We start from the raw sequence: 22239 nt of genomic DNA on the forward strand, positions 1-22239 counted from the left end.
GCCCTGATCAGGAATCAAACTGTGACCTCCAGATTCATGGGTCGATGCTCAACCACAGAACCTAATTGGCCGGGCCCTGCTTATTTTTAAACACTCAGCTCAGGTGTCACCTCTGTGAAGCTTTCCCTGATTCCCTGTCCTAGCCCAGACAAGGCTCTGCCAGTGCATTAACTGGGTGCCCAAGCCTCTGTGAAGCTTTCCCTGATTCCCTGTCCTAGTCCCATTAAGGCTCTGCAGGTGCATTATACTCACCTTGAGTATACCTCCACTGTAGTGCATCTCACGTGGTACTGTGACTATTCTTGTTATTCCCGGGGCTGTGACCACATTGAGGGTGGGGAACTGGGCTTACTCAGGTTTCAACTTCTAGCCTAAACACAATGCTTGTTACAAAGTAGATGCTTATTAATTGTTTGGGTGAATGAATGGGTGGCCTCTTCCTATAGAATGTCATCTCACAGTCTTCATTTTGGAAGTTGAGGTGAGCATGCATAAGGCTAAATAACAATGTCTGGTACCTGCTGAAAAGAGGGCATTTAGTGAGTGTTGGAGAAATCAGATTAGGTTTCAAAAAGGTAGAGCATGATTTGGAATTTAAGAGCAGGCAGAACTTGTGTGAACAGAGGAGTGGCCACAATCTGGGCAAGGGAAATGTTTTATAAGTTGAATGTAGATGATGACAGAAGAAAGGCATCTAACATCTCCAAAACAGAGAAGAGACCAACTTAACTAGGATGTGTTTGGTGGGGGGAGGCTGGGAGGTGGAGTTGGGGTGGGGGTGAGGAGGAGGTATATGTTGAAAAATACAGGTTCCTAACCTAATAATGGTGAGTGTCCTAAAGGTTTATTTAGAAATCATTTGTATGAACATGACACATCATATACAGGATGGTGAGGTTTCTGGCCATGCCCCAAATATTGTCTTTAACCTACTTAAATAGCTGATATATCCATGAACAGCACTAGCTTGAGGTCCAGGGAGCAGGGGTCAGGGAAGGCATGGTGGATTCTGGACTAGAAGACACTGAGTAGTAGATGAAGTTGAGCTTTGTTGTTCTCCATGACCCTTTCTGCACATTTTCTGTATCTGTTTTTTTTTTCTCTGCCTCTAGATGTAGTTTCTTTATTCCCCAAGTCCCCCAGCTTTCTTCAAATAGCTCCCCACCCAAGGTTACAAGGATCCCAAAATACAGACTCTCACCACTAGCCTTCCCCATTACCTGAGGGCAACAGCTCTTTGCTATTTGCCAATGTGTGAATAAACTGATAGTCACCTCCTCCTGGCAGCTGTACTTATAATTTTAACAGGCATCTTTTTAGCTCAAATGAACCTGCAAGTGCTGGAATTTCTGGCAGTAGTACAGAGCAAACAATGAGAGGGGGAGTGAGGGAGGGGGAGGGAGAGAGGGGAGGAAGGGGATAGATGGATGGATAGGGAGGGAGGGAGGAGAGAGAAAGTTTATTGTTGAGAGAGAGTTGGCACTATAGGAGAAGATATTTGGGACAGGGAAAGCCTCTGCTAATTTCCCTTTCTACTCTACCTCCCTCACCCCAAATTGTTTCTGTATATTCCTCTCTTGAATCCACAGAAATAACAAGGTGCATTTAAAAAAATTATAGCTCCCATGGTAATTCCTGTTAAAGGGGTTCTGTGTTTTCCAGTTGTGGGCAAATCTGGGATGGCCTATAATGGGAAATAGGGTTGAATAAATAAAGTGTGCTGCAGCTGAGGTGACCTTGAAAGTGGAGTCTACAAATACATCCATGCAAATAAGGAGCCATGGAAGGTTTTTGAATAGAAGATTGAGGTGGTGAAAGCAATAAGGAAAGCATAATTAATTCTAAATTTTGGATTAGAAATGATAGGATTTTAAATTCACCCTTGGCTTGGTTGATACATACAGAATCCTGTTTTTTGCTACCAGGTTTTTCATTGTACTGGGACTTCTCCCTTTAACTGTTAGTATCTGCCTCCCTGGCTATCTGACTGTTCTCTGTGGCTTTTGAGCCAATCTTTCCTTTAGGATCCAGGATACCAGAGGCTTTTTATGAGTCTTGTGTTTCCAACTAGCCCAAGGGACTTATACATTATGTTTCTGTGTCCCAGTAGCAAAATTCAAGTCCAGTGTTAGCAAAACACAGCTCCCTTTTATAAGGTCACATTACTTTCGTTTAAATAAAAACCTCCAGCCTTTCTAACTGTACCCTAGGACACACCAGGAGATAGTGGTTAATGATCTGCATCAGTTAGCCCTCACAGCTGCAGAGGCCTCTGCCCCCTACGCATAAGTGAAACCTTGTTGTGAATAGGCTCTTCCCACAGGGGAAACCCATTGCCTTTTATTTTTTATATTGTTCGTTATGTTAATATCCTTGGTATTTCTACCCTGCCAGTTTGCATAAAGGAGGAGGCTGGGAAATGGGGTGACAGAATTTGAGACATTTCCTTAAGCCTAAATTATAATTCTCATATTGGAACAGAAGAGTCCTGGGTTTTTAATCAAATATGTATTTTCTCCTATATTTTGAAAGTTATAGGGGCCTTGTTAGCATTGGGCCCTCCTGTGTTCATTTGTGTATTTTCCTCTTGACTGCTCACCTTACCATTTGAGTTATCGGGTATTGGTGATGTGCAATGGCTTGCTTGGTTGAATTTTATTTTTTTGTTCAATCTAGTGGAACAGTTATTGTTAAAATTGTATTTTGTAGTTTACTTTTTCGTCATCACTAGTTACAATAACTTAATTGGATCTAACAGTCCAAAAATATGCTTTTATCCTTTTCAATTAGCAGTCTGTAGAAACACTTGGTTTTAGGAGATACTATTTCATATTTCAATGTCAACTGGTCTTGGTGGTAACAATCTATTGAAATGCACTTCTTTAGTTTTTAGCTTTACCAGTTCTACTATCGTGACAAACGATGGTTGGCATTTCCCTTCCTTATTGTAGCTAAGTGTTTCCTTTGCTGAGTTTAGCTTAGCAATCACTTCACTCCTCAGTTGTATACCTACTATTCTGAGTACTCTGCTAGGCACACAGAGGGCCTATCACACAAACATCAAGAGGAGTCATTTAGGTATATAGTTTGTAATTGTAATCTTTTATTTATTTATTACCATTCACATCTTAGTTTATGAAGGATAAGGCCCTTTAATGATTTCTTGTTTAATTATCATCTGAAAACTGTTCTTAACCTTGGAGGAGAGAACCTACCTCTGCTGACTTGATTTCACCAAAATTGCCTCCTATAGATAAGGTTACTATGCGACAGGCACTGCATTAGGTATAATAAAAACATGAGGGAGACCCAACTGCAGCTCTAAGAAGTTTATAGTCTAGTTTATAGTTTATAGAAACAGTTATAACCCAAAGTGACAGGAACTATAATATTTAAAGCCCGTGCAATTTTGGAAAACCTAGCAAAAGAGTTTGCTAAAGGATGTAAGAGATGGTTTCATGGAAGGAGATATGCTTGGACACAAATATGACTAGAAATTTGCTTGGTAGACAAGGAGGACAGAGAATTCCAAGTGGAGAAATATCATATGTGAAACCACTGAGGCATGAGAGTTTGGAACCTTTAAGGTCTATGTCAAGAAATTGCTAATTGAGATATAAAAGGGAGCTCTTTAAATTAGCATTGGGAAGGTGTTTCTGGTCTAGGTATAGGTTGATCGTTCTGCAAATTTAATCATACAGTATTCTGTATCTTTCATAACCTATTCCTCCATTCCTCTAGTCTTTTACTTCCTCAGGATCAGTGTGAAAAGACCTTTCTTTTTTCCTTTTTGGTGGTATTTAGGAATCATATTTGTGTTTTTGCCCCCTAAAATAAATATTAATACAATATAGAGGTGACTAATGAACACCAAATTAGGTGTCAAGGGACCTGGATCCAGTTCTCTTAGCAGCTGTGTCACTTGAGCCAAATCACTTAATAACTCTGTTTTTTCACTAGGAATATTAACTATTTCCTATTATAGGAAAATAGGAATATTAACACCTGCACTGCCTACCTCAGGGTTGAGTGAAAATGGAAATGAGACTCTTAAAAATTAAAAGGTATAATAAACTTTTTTTACTTGGAACTCTGCTGGCTGAGGCTATGACCTGACATTTAAAACAAGTAAAGTGGAAGAGATTAACCAAAATCATATATGCATATATTCCTAACCCATGGACACAGACAGTAATGTGGGGAAGGCCTAGGATAGGGCAGGGGTTGGGTGGAGGGTGGCAAAAAGACATCTGTAATACTGACAACAATAGAAAAATAATAAAACAAGTGAAGTATTTTGTGAAGTATCTGGATTGGAAATTAGGTTGGAAAGTAATTGACAAATAGAAATATTCTAACTTCCTCATTAACTTCATATGTCTGCCCTTCTGTCTTTAGAATGTCATTTAGTTTATTTCTATGTTCTCAAATTTACATGATAAAATTTCCTTCTTCCCAGTGATCTATCATGTATATCTTAGGTCCTTTCAGACTCTCACTATAACTATTTAATTGTAACGGATTGAAAAAGACTTATGAGTTGATATGTTTTATAGTCAATTGAATAATTGATATTTATTAGGTAGTTTGAACTACTCATGAATTACCCTCAATCATTTGTGTTATCTTATAGTGGTATTACCTGCATTTTGTTACATTTTAGGGATATGTAAGAAGGTTATGATTCATTCAAATAGGGATGGGAGGTTATGCAACTGTGGCCTTCTACTTACCTTGCCATTTTTCCTAATCCAATGACAGTACAGGCAGAGTTATTAGTAAGAGGAAAAGGCACTTCAATTCATTTTCTTCCCTTTGACCCCATCTTTCCCATTAGATTGACTGGTAATACTACTGGAATCTGATAATTCACCTGAAATACAAACTTCTGGGATGTAGGAATATGAGCTATTGCTCTCAATATAAATACCCCTGACTAGCCCTTCTTTAGATATATGTTTCTCAAAATCTGTCATCCAAGGATATTTCTGCATGTTAGAGAACTCTATAAACCACTCAACTCACTGTGCTCTGAGCCATCTTATATATACCAGAAGAAAGAAGAGTACTATAGATGAGATAACATGATGATGGCATTTTACAGGGAATGCAAATGAATTATTTATACTAGATTAACATAGACTCTGTCATCTAGATTGCTAATAATATGAGACTTACTGTGGACTACCAGGAGGTAGTTATTCCCATCTTTTCTCCTTTTATAACTTCTAGATGAGCTAGTTGGATAAGATACCTATTCTATCTAATTCAAAGTATAATACAAAATGATTGTTTTTTTCCCCCCCTGCCAGGCCTCAGGAAAATACTCTAGCAATTGCTCTGTTTCCCACAAATCTAAATGAGGAAAGAGTCTGGTTTATTTTCTCTTTGTTCTAAAATCTATGGTACCATTGATACATAGCTTAGAAACATTCTTCTAAAGACTCAGCGGATTAAATTATTTTTATGCCCCCGAAGCACTGCCCTTTTTTGAAGATTTCTTGAGAAAAATGTGGCACGTATCCAAAATTGCATTCTTCATTTTTTTTTTTTTGGCATTTGAATATTTTTCTTACAAGTTAGTGGAAAGGAAAGTGATCAATTTTTGTACTCAACAAACAAGAAGGAAGGTGTAGACAGCTTTTATCTGGGAAATTTTTAAGTCATTGAGAAAATATTTTCTAGTATCAATGGCTTTTTGAAATTATTGGAAGAATCCTCTTAACCCACATTAACATTAAGTGGTTGAAAAGATGAAAAGACTTTTTTTAAAATTTTCTACATAAAAGAAAGCACCATAGTTTTTGCATCATTGCATAAATCTAAGAGATTATGTATGCGTAAACAGGAGAAGACAAAACTGAATGCTAAATGCCAACATCAAGGGAAGCTTGTCTGGGTATTTGACACTGAGCATAATGGGGTGTGGTTCCATAGGGAAAGAACACTAAATATTTACACCCCAGGACATGTTTCTCTGGTAAAGCTTCTTGTCCTAGATTAATCTTCCAGCTAACACCATTATCTCCCTTTAACGCATCCCCTTCTTACACTTTTATTTTCTCCCTTAATACTCTGAGGAAGGAACAAACTTTCCTCTAACCTCAGGGTTCTTCTGGATGGTCTAATAATCAAATAGACATGAGACAGATTAGCAAGAGAAAATGACCAAATTTAATACATACATATGTATGGGGACCCCACATACATTAGAGAGTCAGAGACTTCCCACATGCAGGAGAGGTTCAGAGACAGAAAGGGGAATTGAGGTACAGATGAGATTCTGAGCTAGGGATGGGATGATGCACGTTAGGGCTTCAGAATGTCACTGAAGGGAGGGAACATGTTCAGTAATTAGTGGTTTGCCTTGCCATATAGATTGGTAAAAAGATATTTCTCATGATAACTCTTATCGTGAGCCAGGCTCCTAATTTAAATTCTTCTATATAGTCAAGGGAAGAGCTGGAGTTTCTCTTCAGCCTTCAGGGTCTCAGTAGCCCATAGCTCAAAATAATCTGCACAGCACTAAGGCACATTTTGGGGCAGCTCATCTGAACCTGCATAATTCCTTATGAGGTTCTAAACCTTCTGGGTCCATGGTCATGCAGAGTTGCTGACTAATGCAGATCCAGTTCTTTTTCCCATTCATATCCTTTCTTTTTCAGACTTGAGAGTGGTGAAGGGAGTTACTGCATTAGTGTGTACTGTGAAATCTGGGGAGTTGTGCTTTTTTAGGCCTCTTGCCCTCAGGTTCTGACTTTTGCCTTAGTATCATCTCCTCAAAATCTTGCTTCACTTTACAGGCAAAGGGCCAAAAAAGTTTCTTGAATATTGTGTGCCAAACTAGGAAGAATGAATGGTTTAATGAAGGAACATTTAAAAACTGTAGACTCAAATGACAATGGAATAATCACAGAAAAGAATGGAATTTGAGCTGGATCTGGAGGGGTGAGTTGAGTTTAGAAAAGCGAAGAGATTTCATGCAGGAGGGCCTCTAGAGCAAAGGTGAGAAAGAACAAAGCAAGCTTTGCGATATAGAATGGATAACTTCTGTGCCTTTTGGTTAAGATCAGGAGATGTAGAATGGGAAGTTGGTTTTAGGGGATACTAGACAGTGAATTAATTGGAAGAGTAGATTGGCCAGCTTGTGGTGAGTTCTTAGTACTGGGCATAGTTGTTTGATTAATTCCTTGAGTAATCCATTTATTCAACAAATGGCTTCTTACAGTATATAGGATAAAACCCAAACATCTTCACAAGCATTTAAGTTCTTCTGTATACCTTAAGATTCACTACCTCAGCACTATGTACCATGAACTCCTTCCAGTCATATTGAAGACTTTCATGATCCTCCCAGCATGTTGTACTCCCTCAAATGTCTACTAAAGCTTCTACACCATATTGTGTGCTATAATGTCTGAGTATGTGTCTGTTTTCTCATTCAACTATGAGCTTCCTGAGAGCAGGGGTTGTGTCTTACTCTCCTTCATATCCGTATCACCTAGCAGAGAGGGTACCTACCTAATATGTAGCAAATGCTTAACAAATATGTGTTGAATAAAATATTTATTGAACACTTAATTTACATCATGTATAGCTGCATTTTAAGAGAGCCATCTAGAAGCAATGTGATTGATAGATTGCAGACGGGAGATGCAGAGAGACCAGTTATAGGGATTTTTTTGAAGTAGCTCATTTGTTAAAAACAAACAAACAGTAGGGGGTAGATTCCTAGAAAATAGATAAAGAATAAGGGGTAGGATTTAACGACTAGCTACTAGAGGCGCTAGAGAAGGAAGACTGAAAGATAATAAAGATTTAAGGTTACTTTCAAGTAAACATGTTTTTTTCTAAGTCAGATCTCCCGGTATTAGTATTTGCCTCACCCTATCTCTGCTCTGAAGATTAACACTGTGTTTCCATTCAGTGTTGTGGAGTTAAGCTCAAGATTTATGTGCTCCTGATATTCATATCTGGTCAGGAGTTAAGATATGAAATATAAATAGTTCAACCACGCCGACTACAGTTTCCTATCAAGGGAAGGTGTGCAGCGCATAGACTTTTGAATATATAAAGCCTGTTTCTGCTTTTGGGAGCTACGACTGAAGTGTTATACCAAGCAGATGCACTGGGGTGCGCTACTATGTAGCAGAGCCTAGCTGTGCATCACAGCTCTCAACTTTAAAACTCCTGAGAATTTGATGAGAGAGGGATCCACAAGAACATGACAAATGATGAGAGTTCAAACCTTAAGAGAAAAATGGGCTTATTGGTAAGAGACCTTTCTTTTCCTTTATTTACTGCTGTTACTTATTCATTAAAATAGCAAGCCTGTTGTTTTCATGTGTGGCTGTGAAGCGGTGTGCAAAAATCAATCTTATATATATTGTAGAATTCAGGAGACATATTGGTAACCATGCAAAAATCATAGGAAGGATATAGAAAGCTTGAATTTAAAAAAAATCATGAGAGAAATTTTACTTCATTTCAGACTGTGCTATATAGATTTATTTATCTAGCTTAAATGTAATACAGGTTTAGAAATATATATATGTATTTTTAAAAGTTAAAATAAAGGATAGTGACTTGTGTAGATACATAATTTCACTCAGTTACCAGAAGGTGGCACACCAGATTCTTCTTAAACATACAAAAGAAAGGAATAATAATGATAAGAATATAAAATAAGCTGTATTTAAAGATACTTTAATGTATTTTTAAGCAAAATATATATATAATTGCTATTTGCTTGGTGAGGCTTAGTGTTAAAACATGACAAATATGAATTTAACCCATTGTAGCTTTTTATGATTAAAAAATCATAATTTTTCTATGTATAGCATTTTAAAAGTAGACTTTGAAATACTATTGTCATCAAGGAGATGCTGTTTTGAATTTACCATTTAAAAAATAAATAAAATACTTGCTATCTACCTTTTGCATAAGAAGTCATTAGATTTAGGATAACATTTTGTGTAAGTTCTCTGCCAAGGTCCTTCTAAAGGTATTATTAGGCTATGACTTTGATTTAGTTGTGACTTTAATAATGCAATAGTGCTTTTTGAGGTGACTCAGAAAAAAGCCAAAACTATTTATTTTTAAGGCAAAGTTAGATAAGAGTATTGCTTAGTAATGTTTACCTTCTATAAGCTACAAATGACATAAATGAAATAAATGTAAACAAATTCAGTTTTATGTTAGAACTCCTCAAACACCTGCCAGCCTTAATTTTTTAACAGAGTTGACTGGATATACTGCAATGCTTCTGTAGTAGTCTCTATTTTTAAAACTGCATTCCTGAGGCAGTACCAATAGTATGTTCGATGTTGCCTTTTGTATTAGCCCGAAGGAGACAGATATGTAACAAAACTTCACAAAACCAAAATCTTCTGTTTAGAGACAGTACATCTATTTATATGTTTTTATTAATTACAAGCAGTATGAAAATAAGAAAATTGGTAGTAAATGAACCTAGAAGAACATTAGCCATCTGTTCTCTGAAAGCTTATAATGTGTGTCATTTGTGTTCAGGTTTTTATGGAAAAACAGTATATCAGCAAAGAATTGAACTTTGGGCTTACAAAGCTAGAAAATGACAAAGCATTCCAAGGCTGAGTATATATTTGCTGGAAAAGTGTTTCCTTGTGTCCAAATTTGGCTAGTTTAGTCTTTAGATCAGCTGCTAATAAATGTTGTATTTAATGTCAATCTTTATGCCAGACTTTCTAAAACATTAAGAGAGCTTCTAAAAACAAATAGAATCTTATGGCTTTTCAGTTAACTTTCTTAAAATGTTAATTTAGGTAATTTTTAATAGTTCTGTGTGGTCTTAACTGTTCAGGATTTATAACATGGCTTATTAATTTACAGCTAAAATATTTGTGGAGTATGCTTAGAAAAATGTAAACAAAATACAATAAAGCCACAATTAACCAGATTTTTTTTTTTTTTTTGCACTCCACTTTCAGGAGACGGAGACAATTGTCTTTAAAACAAGCCGATTTCAAGGATATATTCAAAAAATCAACTTCAGGGTATGTCCAGGGGTCTGCATTTTCCTTTACCTTTTTTCAACGAGAATTTATTTTCATTAAAAAGACCCTGAGATACTAGAAGACATTTAGTCATCAAAAGAACTTTCAATAATGTCTAGGGTACTGTGTTTACTAAGACCAAAGAAATGACAAATTATTCTGTTAAAAAGCACCCTGTGTCATTGTATTGTGCTTTGTATTTTCCAATGTGCTTTCACAAATATGAGTTCATTTGCTTTTCATAACATTGCTGGGAGTCTGGCAGGGAAAGAGACAGCTTCCCTATTGTAGGGATGAGGGATGATAACACCAGAAGTCACAAAGCTAGTCAGTGGTAGAGCTGTAGCCAGACCACAGGTGCCTAGCTCTGTCCTCTTCTGCATCCTTCCTCATCGAAAAAGTTTGAAACAAATTTTTAACTTTTCAGTCTATATTGCACATCAATATAATTACTACTACCTTTGTCTCCTAATTGCTGCACTTCACAGTTTCCCACTTTGCATCTGTCTGCCTGCCTCTGTGCCTATCTGTCAGCCAGATGGTGACCTTGCTTTCAGACTTTCCCAGTCCTGGAAGTATCTGAAGTGTGGGAGGGCAAGATAATGGCTGTGGACAGTTTGGATTGACAACTAGTGGTGAGCAGCCAATGCTGATACGCTGAGGAAGGCCAGGGGCTGAGAAAGAAAACAGAATCTCTCTAGAGCTGGGGTTATCTTGAATAGGGGTTAATGACCTTGACTTTTAAGCAGTGTTCCTCCAAGTTTAGTAGACTAGGCATGAAAATCAGTTGGAGTACTTATTTAAAATGCAGACTACTGGGCCCCACCTCCAGACTTCTATAGACTTCCACATTTTAAATATTCACCCACATTATTCTTATGCATACTTAATTTGAAAGCATCTGCCTTCAAAGTATAGGACACTTTTCTTGGTGTATATATTGGAGTGTAAAGAAAAAAGCCACTTTTCTCTCGGTAACATCTATATTCCTTGTCAAAGCATGTAGGGGTGGGAGTCAGACAAGGGTGAGGAATGACAGATACTACTTGCACATTGCTATATCTACATCTGAGGCACAATAGCTGTTGTGTATTATAGTCACTATTTTTAATAGGCTTGTGTCCATTTTAGACTCGATTGAAGATGGTAAAGGGAAGAAAGATTTCTACCAAAAGGTGAAAAATAAATGAGTTGTGATATTTTAAGAGTTAATCTATCCCAGTTTTACATTTAAATTAATTTTAAAAATTGGGTAGAGTACTATGCTGTCCAGGATTCTGGGTAGTTAAGGCTTACTGTAGTAATATATGTGTGCTTACTTGTGTTTCATATGTGAATATGCAGTCTGCCTGATTAGATTGTAAGGGATTTGTGGCCAGGAAACATCGTGTGCTTGTAATATCTAGCAAAGTTGTAAGTTCTTAGTACTTACTGATGATTGAACTAATTCAGCATGCACATCTTCTCTACACATTTTGGGCTAGGCACAGTAAGTTGATTGATTTTGGTGTTTGTCAAGTTCAAGAAGTCTACCTTACATTGTCAGTAAAGGCTATTATACTGGAGGTTAAACAAATGCATTTTAGCTGACAAGAACAAAAACATGGTCCCAACTAATCAATTTGCTAATACTTGTTCCCTGTTTAGAGTATGAGTTTAAGCTTGATTCTGCGGCCTCTTCACCCTTTTTGGAATATAATTTATGATGTTCTGTGCTTTTTACAAATCTGAATCTCAAAAATTGGTAATTCTGGAAATCCCCAAACAGATATTTCCACTTAGTTAATGAACAGTATCATAAGAATTTAAACAAAATGGCCACATACTATATTGGAAGACTCATAAAAATGCTCAACTGTATCTCTGATTTAGATCAAGCTGAATAAGGAATGAGTGAATAAATATATGCTAGTAAAAGGGAAGGTGTATTTTACTTGGGTTATATAGCTTCTGAATTCCATGAGAAATAACTGATTGTTTAAAACATATATTTGGTTTTGAAGACATAAAGTGGTTGGTTCTGAACTTACTGGTTGAAGAAGAATTAAAAAGGCAGTCAGGAAACCCAAATTTTAAATTTCATCTAGCTTAAACCTAAGGCCACCCTAGAAGGAGAACTGGATTTTTATTCCCTCATATCAAAATCACATTTACATTAGTTAGTAATAGCACATGAAATAAAGGAAAATAAATTATCCCCCCCCATTGGACAACTATTGCATCCAAGTAAGGAAGCTAGACAGAACTCTGAAATAATGCTGTGGTTGATTTGTAACAAATAAACACTTTATACAACATGAGTTAATGATGTCTTAGAACATAGATAATCATTGAATTGCTAAATATGTTTTTCAGGCATAGCAATTTGAAATTACACACTTTTTGGCTAGCCTCTGTAATTTACACTTACCAGCATATATTTGACATGTTTCAGTATAACTGTTTCTATACCCATCTTTTTAAAGAAAAACTTTATAACTTAAAATCACTGAAGAGAATAATTCTAAATTAGAAAATGAGAAGGATCTCAAAATAGTCATGAAAATAGAGGTATTGAATTGGTTGCTAAATATGTTGAATATCACCATACTAGGCAAATACTGTGACTGTAAACTACACTTTTATGAGAACTGTTGAGCCCCATTTTATGGCACTGGATCTCAGGATTCAAGTTTGAAGTTGAGTCTTCTTTAGAGTTAAATATTTTTTTCATTCATTATATAGTTGAAATCTTTTATTTTTAGTCAACAGTAGTTTCTACAGGAAATTTAAAGTTTTCATGGTTAGGCTTGGGAAGTGGTAAAAACAAAATTAAAGCAATTAAATATAAAGAACCCCTTTTTATGGAAACTTTAGATAGTGTTGTATTATTTTAACGAATCATTAGGATTAGCTTTCCGTGAAAGTGTTTGTTTCTGGTTAGCAAAACATTATTGTGATTGCTCTATAAGTATTTGAAACCAAGATTTACAAATACTCAAGGGGAGAAAGAGATGGGAAGACTAGGCAATCCTCTAGATCTCATTATTTAGCTTTAACAGTTATGGTACAGGTGTGAATGGTATAACTCCTCTTTGGATGAAAGGATATAAATATAATTTTAAAAAATAATAGCATTATTTTATTTTAATTGGAATATTGAGGAAAATGTCATATATTATTTTAAAGGCCTTTCGATAACTCAGATTTTTATACAAGTATAAGTATTTCTGAAAGAATGTAGAATATAGCAAATGGTGACTTTCTTTAACTGACATGCCTTTTGAGAGTCAGTATATGATGTGCTTATTATTGAAAAGTTTTTCAACTATCATAGATAAACATTATTAGAAATTGTTTACTCATATCAAAATAGTTCAGGATTTACAAATATTAAGAGTCTCATATTGCTTACTACACTGTCTTCATGTGACTTCTGTAGTTTTGCTTCTATACCTGATGCCACCAAAATTAAAACAAAGTCATAAAACGATTTGAAAAGCCTTATATAAGTGTACTTTTTGGTTTGTAGAGCCATATTCTTAACTTTTCTTTCAACAAAACTGTACATTTTAAATGCCTTTTTATTTTGACAATATTGTAGATTTAACGTATAAACACTTCAGAAAATCTAGCAATGGTTTGGATATTTTATTTACCCAAGGTATTTTAAGCAGTTTCTTAGGAAGTTGCTGAGAGATGACTAAACAGATAAATTATCATTATTTGAGATGAGAGCAGAGATTTTTCATTAGAGCAATCCATCATCACTATAGTGACACATTTATTTTATTTAAGAAAGCATGTATTCTGGGTCATTTTTGTCATCACATACTTATTTTTAACAAGATAATGTGTATATTTAATTTCTTTTAATTTTAAGGATTTATGGCCTAAAATTAACAAGTTAACAGATAAATATTCCTTTTACCCAAACTCTGCTTTTAGTAATAGCAGTCAATTACAACATTTAAAAAACCTTCCAGGATATATCCTTTCTTCAACACAATTGTTATATAATCACTCCTCTGATTATAAACTTCTTTTTCAATTTAGTCAACAATTTACTCAACAATTTACTTTCCAGTGTGCCAGGAATAGTGCTCAATAAGGAAGATAGAAAGATTCAGGGATTCCTTCTTGAAGGAGGAGCAGGAATTTGGGGAGGGCATCTCAAGCAGATGAAGTAATGAGACTGGAGGACAGGGTGTGGTAACAGTATAGACTCTTATCGGAGCACTAGATACATTATTTCTATTTGAGCATGATAAACTCTCTAAATTGCATTTTTCAATTAAAAAATGGTCATGCAATTCATGTATGAAAATAGTTTACATTTAAAAATAATTGGTTTTCACCACTGCTACTCCTAACACAAGCAAGCACTTTGGTTTGGAGTTTTAAGGCATTTTTAAATAAATGGGAATACTTAAAAATTAATTTTGTTCATGCATGTCAAAGATGCATAAAGACTTACTTGTGTATATGGATTTGGGAATCATATACAAATTAAGCACTTAAGGGTAGTCCCCCACAAAACCCATAAAGAATGTAGATACTGCAGAAAATAAAAGGAAAAAGGACGCGCCAAAACTTCTGAATTTTCCCTTCATTGCTAACCCTTTTTTCAGCTGTAGTGCCAGAGTAAGGGCAGTCAGAATCTGTAAGTCATGAGTCCTCAGCAATTGGACCTTTCTTGTTATCTGCTCAGTCCTGCATTTTTGTCCTTTCACCCCAACTTCTATCTTAGTCCCATAACCTCATTCATTTGACCCCAAATTATAAAAGGTGCTACATAAATACCAGGAACCACTACTTTCTGGCTTTCAATTCTCCTTCCAGTTGTTACTTTTTTTCTCCTTTGGTCCCATTAACTATAGTTTTCTGTCTTATCAGCTTACCAGCTCTTCTTATTGTTGTTCTGTATCCCCCCCAAAACAAACAAACAAAACCAAGCAACTTAATGCCCTTCCTCTCCTTTGGAAATGTTAAAGATGGGAGAGTACATTCCTTATGCCATCATGGCATGAAGAATTGTCCATACATATATATATGTATGTCCATGAATATGTGCCTTCGCAACAATTGTATTTTTCTACTTGTTTGTACTGTGAAGGAGATAGGTACTATGTTAATCCAAGGCATAGTCATAGTTACAATAGTCTATGTAAATCCTTTGTGAAGCTATAAGGATTCACACAGCTCTGTTAAGGAAATTGACATGTGAGAAGGTGCTTATAAAAAATTAAATGATGACTTTCCAATGTAGTTTTCTTTGAGAAACATCTGGGATTTTCCATTTTGGTTTTAGCAAGACTACATATCTGAGTATCTAGTAAGAAACTTTAATGTATTTGGTATTCAATTTCCTAAAACAAAAGAGATACAAACACACAAATATATATATAGCCATTCATGTAAACAATTATTTTTCCTGTACTAAGGAGCCCTGAATGATTAAAAATTTTGCTCTGTTGTCCAGAAGTCAATTTCTTATGTTCTTTAAAGTATTTAACCATCCTACTTGGTTGCGTCCTAATACTTTTAGTGATTGGTAGAACATAAACAGAGCATGGAATTTGGCATGATCTACAGTCTTGTCTGAGCAACGTGAATAACATGGATATCCAGATTAGTCTGGAGAGATATTGTCAGGACTGAAGAGAAGATTACCCAGTACCTGCTCACTCAAACTGTGGTTAGTGCTATTAGTTTTTAGTTGTATTCACCACAGGATTCACTAAAACTTGCAAGAAAAAGGTGTGCCAGTTCTTAAAGGACATCAGGAAAATATGAAAAGAGAGGTCAGATACATGGCATATTAGTCAATTCCTTTAGTGAAGATGAATTGTAACAGTCTGTCAACAAGTTAAATTTTCCTATAAAGTTATTTAGAAACATTTGTTTTGAGAAAAAAATCAGGCTACTAAATATATATTTAACTTTTCTTCCATACTATGATGGCTTAATTTTTACTTACCCTTTTCTCCCTGATCATTCCTAAACACCTTCTGGAATTAAGGTTTTGGAAGTGGTCTGTCTTTGCACTTCCGCATTTTTGGTGTTTCTCTCCCACTTCCATCTTTGAGTGGACATATAATTGTAGGAGTAAATAGCTCTGTGTGGTTCTAGTTTCTTTAGAGGACATTGAGACATTTACAGAATTTGGTTCACTTCATATAGAAACATGCATCTTCTGGAATGGTCTCATCAAAAAAGGAGGAAGAATAGGAATTCTAGAGCGGGAGTCTTGGACTAGAAGATGCAAACTTAGTTCCAGTTCTGCTACTAGCAGTGTGACATCAGCAAGTTAACTACTCTGGGCTTTAGTTTTTTTCATTTATACCATGAGGGTATTGAGCAAGATGATATGCAAGAGTTCTAAAAGTTATAAAAAAATCTTCTTCCTACATTGGGAGCCAGGGAATTTTGTGTTGTAAGATTTGGCCAAGAATGTCTCTTTTTGTGGCGTTGGCCAAGTCCCAGTGTTGTCCTTTGTTTATTACATCTCTGAAATATGCATTTCACAGGTATTTTTAAGTGATTAGTTAACATTCATAAAATGCTTTGAAGAACTTTTGTGTATGCTGTCTTTCTATCCTGTTTTATGCAGTTGTTCATAATAGAAACCAAGTGTTCTATAAATGAAATCAGTGTTCCCTATTATGTAAATGAGGGTTTTTGACATTTTTCAGTCTAAATATTAAAGTAGTGGGACACTTTGCCTGCATAAAATTATATTTAAAATACATGTTTAATTATTTTCTTCCCTTTGCTCTGAGGTGAAAACAATTTTAGTTCTGGAATGTAATGGTAATTACACTCCACAGTTGCTACTGGTGTCGCTGTCAGGGTAATAAAATCTGATTAATATGGACTCTGCTAATTTGTAATCCCAGTGATTTTACCTGGCTGAAGTTTATTTCTAAATGATGAGGAATGGTGTTGTTAAACAAATAGTGTAAAGTGTATTTCATGAACTATACTTCCACTTAAAGGAATTATTTTTAAAGCCTTTGGCATATTAGTCGTTTGCTCATGAGAGAGAATTACAGATGATGTGTAACAATTTATTAAAGCAAAAGAACTGAATATAAGTAAATGTCCATCATCAGATATAATGCTTTTAGGGTTTGAGTATCTTTAAGAGTGCTGAGGGTGGGCTGGAGGAAAGCGATCTTATATTTTTTTCCCTTTGAACAAATATTACAATTGTAGTGCCACAAAAACAGGTTCTAAACATTAAGTCTAAAAAACCCACCATTAAGTCTAAGAGAAATCTAGACTGAAAATTGCCATAGATTATTTGGTGGTCTTGGTTGATTTCTTTGGAGCCTAATGAAATTAGACAAAGAATAGGTTACTTTTTTAAATCAGTTGATTGTTCACAAAAGAATAATAACTCGAGAACCTTTGCAATAAAGTGAACTTCACCTGTTTGTGAGGGTTACCCTCTTGGAAATTTGGAAAACTCTAGATTTACCCCATTTCCCACTCAAATGTTGAGTGAGCTTTATAGATAACTTTCTTGAACACTTCACTACCGTGTTTTTACATAAGTTTTGGGTTGTTCTCAGAAGTTATCTTTGCAGTCACTGCTTTGTCATAAGCTGAAATGTGGTTGAATTTCATTTCTAAAGCACTGCCTCCTTGCTACAGACTCCTAATTTGTAGCCATTTTATGTTTTATATTCTAAATGTTTGAAGATGCTTTAGGTTTTGGTAATGGGATTCCAAACTTGCTTGATGAGTACGTGTGTGTGCGCGCGTGTGTTTCCTTTTTGGGTTTTCCAACGAGTTGCTAATGCTGATTGTACCTATGACTATTAAGCATTATTACACAAAGCCTTCTAATATAAAATACTGAGTATGGTTTATTTGTATTAGTGGATTTTTTTAGCCTTTTAAATGTATTTTGGTCACCAAGGTATGGATAAATACTCCTTTCTGTATTTCCTTTGAAGATGTCTAGGAGACAGTTTTGTTTGTGGGTACTAAAAAAAGTTGAAAATATAATTTAACCCTTTAAGATGTTTGATTGTGTTTTGGGGGGTTATTTGTATATGGTAGATTGAATAAAAATTGTTTGTGAGATGGTGATGGCTGACATTTAATATTTAATAAAGTTTATGCATTACTGGTCAGTGTTTGAAAATAATCTTTCAATCTCTTCATATATGAATTTGTGTGTGTATATACTGCATATACATATATAGCAGGGCAAAAGTAGGTTTAGAGTTGTTGCTATGGAAAATAATACATTAATTAATAATAATACAAGAATAAACTGTTTCATGTACTCACAACTGTAAACCTACTTTCGCCCCACACTGTATGTATTTGGGTTTCTTAGGAAAATAATTTTTGCCTGAATATTGATGTGTATCTTAAAGGAAGGTACTTGTGATTTACCTTAGCCAATTTCAGTCTGTATTTTTGATATATTAAATTATATATTTTGGAATTTTTGAAAACAGTATGTTTCTATAGAAACATTGACCTATGATTTTTGAATACAAATGAGAAAGCCACTTAAGGAGTAAATGTCAATCTTTTAGAAACCACTAATAATTTGGAATGAGTATCTGAAAGCCCATTGCTTAAGTTGGAAGCACAAGTTTATTGTTTAGATACAAACTTGAAAGTAAATGTGAGTTGTCACCACAGTGATTTTTTTTTTTAAGGTGCTGGCTTTTGTGTGAATGGTAGTCTGCCTTTACTAAGCTGTCACTGATGAAGATAGGTAATTCTGCTTTAAGGTAGAAGTGGAAGGGTGCCGTGAAGCTAGATATTTAGTGATGGTGATTTATCTATATCAGAAGTAAAATTCTTTAGACTGAGAAGAGTTCAGCATAATACCAGTTGTCCTGTTTTCCTGTCTTAGAATTGTGTAGAAAATTTGCGAGTTTGGTGCTTTAAACAGGGCACTTAGGATGCTATTTTCTGGCAGTATTTTAAAACAGTATAGATGAACCATATATTTCCATTGCTTTCATGAAATACCTCAAGCTGCCTTTGGCAGCAGCTTTAATTTTTGAACCTTTGTCAGTCAGTAACCCCTAGAGGTTACTGGACCCGCTGCTGAGCCTTGGAATGGTCCTTGCTGGACACCTGCTCAGCCAGCAGCATTGGTCTGTCCTCTAGGCAATTTCTGAGCTGTTTGGGGGCGGGGGAGGTGTGAGGAGGGTGAATGGGAGGGGAAAGGGGGAGAGGAGAAGGGGAGGGCAACATTGAATTAGATTGTTGATAGCGTCCCTCCGAGGACTGCTATTAAGAGCACGCTATTCTGTACTTCTCTGCTGCAGAAGACAGAGTGATATTCGGGTTACCACAGCATGTTGTAAATGTGTGAGATTTTGCTCATCCCGGCTTGGAAATAAAAATAGGGAAAGGAGAGCAACTTGAATCAGAAGCTACTAGAAGAACGTGCAGAGCTCTGCAGCAGTTTATATTTGTTCTTACATTTTGCCTTCTTCTAACTGGAAAACAGAGACTGGCATTTTTTAAATGGGCTTTCCCATAATGGCATTCTTGTATTGTGTGGCCAGAGCTTGCACAGGAGGAAAGCAGTCTGCCGAATTTAGTCACTGATCTCTATTAGCTGTGGCCTAAGGCTATGCTGAGGTTTATATCCCATTTGTATTGTTGCAGCTCAAAAGAAGAATGTTCAGAGGATGACAAGTGTATTCTGAGTAGGTATGTCGTTTCATTTTCATATGAAACCCATCTATTTTTTTCCTGCTACTATTGGTCAGAAATCAGGTTAAGAGGTGCAGAATATAGTGCAGGGCTGCAGTATCCCTGTTAAGGTAGAACAATGGCAATGCAAGCTTAAAACAATAGTAAAAAACAAAACCCTAGCCTCTTTTATTAAATAAAGCTGCATTGTGCGGTATGCACAGTGCAGTCTTAAAAAAAAATATACTGCAGTCAACGCTTTCCTAACGAGGTGGCACTATTGTTGAGTTAGAAGGATAGGAGCATCATATTGCTTTAGGGGACAGGAGGATTTAAAGGAGGTACCTTGCAGCCCTATTTTACAGATTGGAAGCATCCGTTTAAGGGCACTGGCAGAATCGTTTGCCTGTTCTCCGCGGCAGCCACTGCTGTGTCAGTACAGTGTGGAATGGAAGTCCTAGTTGGTAGTCTGTTATGGAAACGCTGCTTACTGTTATTGTAGTATCGTGGTGACAACATGCCATTGAAATGGAAAACGAGCTCTCCTGCTATCTGGAAATTCCCAGTTCCTGTGCTTAAAACATCCAGGTCAACTCCACTTTCTCCAGCATACATGTAAGTGACAGAAAATAGGATGTTAAAGTGGGATTTCATTCATGAATCAACCTTGTGACAAAAGGGGGTAAAGATCACAGACGGCAACATCCAAAAATGCACAAGATTAAAAACCTCAAGCTTGCTTATATTTAAAGATATTGGCATGCTCACATTTTACCTTTGTTTTGTTTTCTTAGGAGTTTGTTTATTTTTATTTAAAATGCCTAATGGTAATCTAATTACTATTTGAAAGTCTAGAGGTATATCTAAGGAATTGCATAAGGATAAACTTCAATCTTTTACACTGGTTGGATTTTTTTTGAATTTTTGTATACCTGAAGTACTTAAGATGACTTCTTTTGTGCAACGGCACAAAAAAACTGCTGATGCTTGCTGTTGGGTTGTGTGAAATATGGAAATGCTTTCTATAATTTTTGATGAATTTGAAACATTCAGAGTTAACATATTGATAAGAAAATGAATCTTTTAATCAAAACTTTTATACTTGAGTTGTGTATGAATATTAATCAGTTTAATATTATCTTTCCCAGTTTTATAATTCTGGTTCTGAAGTGTAAGTTCGAATTTGTGCAAATTACAGTTGTACAAATAGTTATTTATACACATGGAGTTGAAAAGTACATTACTCAAATGACTATTTTAAAAATTTATTTTAAGTAAATACACACCAAGATATACTGAAATCTTATTTTTTAAAATTTGCAATTTTGCTTTAAAAAGAAAATCCAGGAGATATAATAAAATATTCTTTTAAAGTATTGTCTGTGATCCTTTTTTTTTTTTTGGTGGAAGAAGGAATGAGGGAAAACTGGACCTTTTTTTTTTTTTTTCAAATAAATATTAGTATGAGAAAAGCTTTTGAGTATAAGTCTGTCTTAACTGTCAGTGTTTCCTTTAAAATAATTTTCAGTCGGACAGATGTGGAAAATTCTTCCTGCTTTAGGTTAATTGCATGTTTAGAGATCTGGTGAGTTGCCGTTTTATTACTTAGTTCTTGTTTTTTATGAGGTTCAGATACACAGTGGTGTCTATCTAGTTCTTTGAATGGCTTTCAGCTGCTAAGGAAGTAAGTGTGCTTGTGCTCTCAGTCCCAAAGAAGTGATTCCCTGGAAAGCGCTGGGAAATGAGGACATTTTAGAGTTAAATCCTGTCATAATTTCATTTTCCAATTTTAAAATATCTCTTTTTAGAGATGCTTTGGGTGATTTTATCTGTTTGGGGGTTAAACTTTTTTTCCTATAAAGTTAAAATTTTAAGTTATATTTGTAAAAAAGAGAAAAGATCAGCTATATTTGCTTCTCAAAAGCTATAGTTGTCAAAAGCACAAATTAATGGAGGTGACAAGTTAATGGAGGTGACAAGTTAATGGGGCTCCTTTAAAAATTTTGAGAAAATGTGATGTGCCTGTTGACTTTATGAATCTTAGCTGGTGAGAAATGACTGCAGATTTACCAAAAGCAAATTTATTGTTAAAACAAGACAAAACACCCCTCCCCCCATACTAAAATCAGTAGGTTACAATTAATAAAGTTTACAAATGATTATAGTATTTCTACAATATTTTACTATACAAAAGATCCAGATTGCAACTCTTGTCTCAGCTGGTTTGCCAATTTTTAAAGATGGTTAAAAAAGACATATCTGATTAATTCATGCTAGCCACAAACTCAGATATAGCTTAATACATCTTTAATGAATCACTTTCTTCCTTTTCAGTATGTACTCACCTTTATGACCTGATGATATGAATGGATTGATTTAGAGGATAGAAGCTAGAAAATATCACAGACCTTGCATGTTGACATTGATTCTTGGTAGTACAAATAGGTAGAATGGAAAAATATATTTGAAGAGGTAGTGTTAGCCTAGACTATTCTGACACTATATTATTAAATTGGCCTTAACTTATTTTTCTTTATAAATAAATTAA

General features: G+C 35.4%; 1 protein-coding gene across 11 annotated transcripts in view; it reads left to right on the plus strand.

Annotated features, from left to right (window-relative positions):
• Positions 1 to 22239, plus strand: part of KLHL13 (kelch like family member 13) — a gene marked incomplete at its 5' end in the record, with an annotated part of 324985 nt that overhangs the window by 250782 nt on the left and 51964 nt on the right. For 5 of the 11 annotated variants that reach the window (XM_081125986.1, XM_081125985.1, XM_081125987.1 and 2 more), the window contains one exon: positions 9969 to 10034. The exons of 3 other annotated variants lie outside the window; for them this stretch is intronic. In XM_081125986.1, the coding sequence (XP_080982112.1) occupies positions 9969 to 10034 (66 nt within the window). Of the gene's footprint in view, positions 1 to 7927; positions 8273 to 9968; positions 10035 to 19300; positions 20307 to 22239 lie in introns of those variants that run through there. 3 more of the 11 variants (XM_081125988.1, XM_081125990.1, XM_081125989.1) reach the window with 3 other exon arrangements.

Source organism: Miniopterus schreibersii, assembly GCF_964146895.1.
Source record: "Miniopterus schreibersii genome assembly, chromosome: X".
NCBI classification, from domain to species: domain Eukaryota; kingdom Metazoa; phylum Chordata; class Mammalia; order Chiroptera; family Miniopteridae; genus Miniopterus; species Miniopterus schreibersii.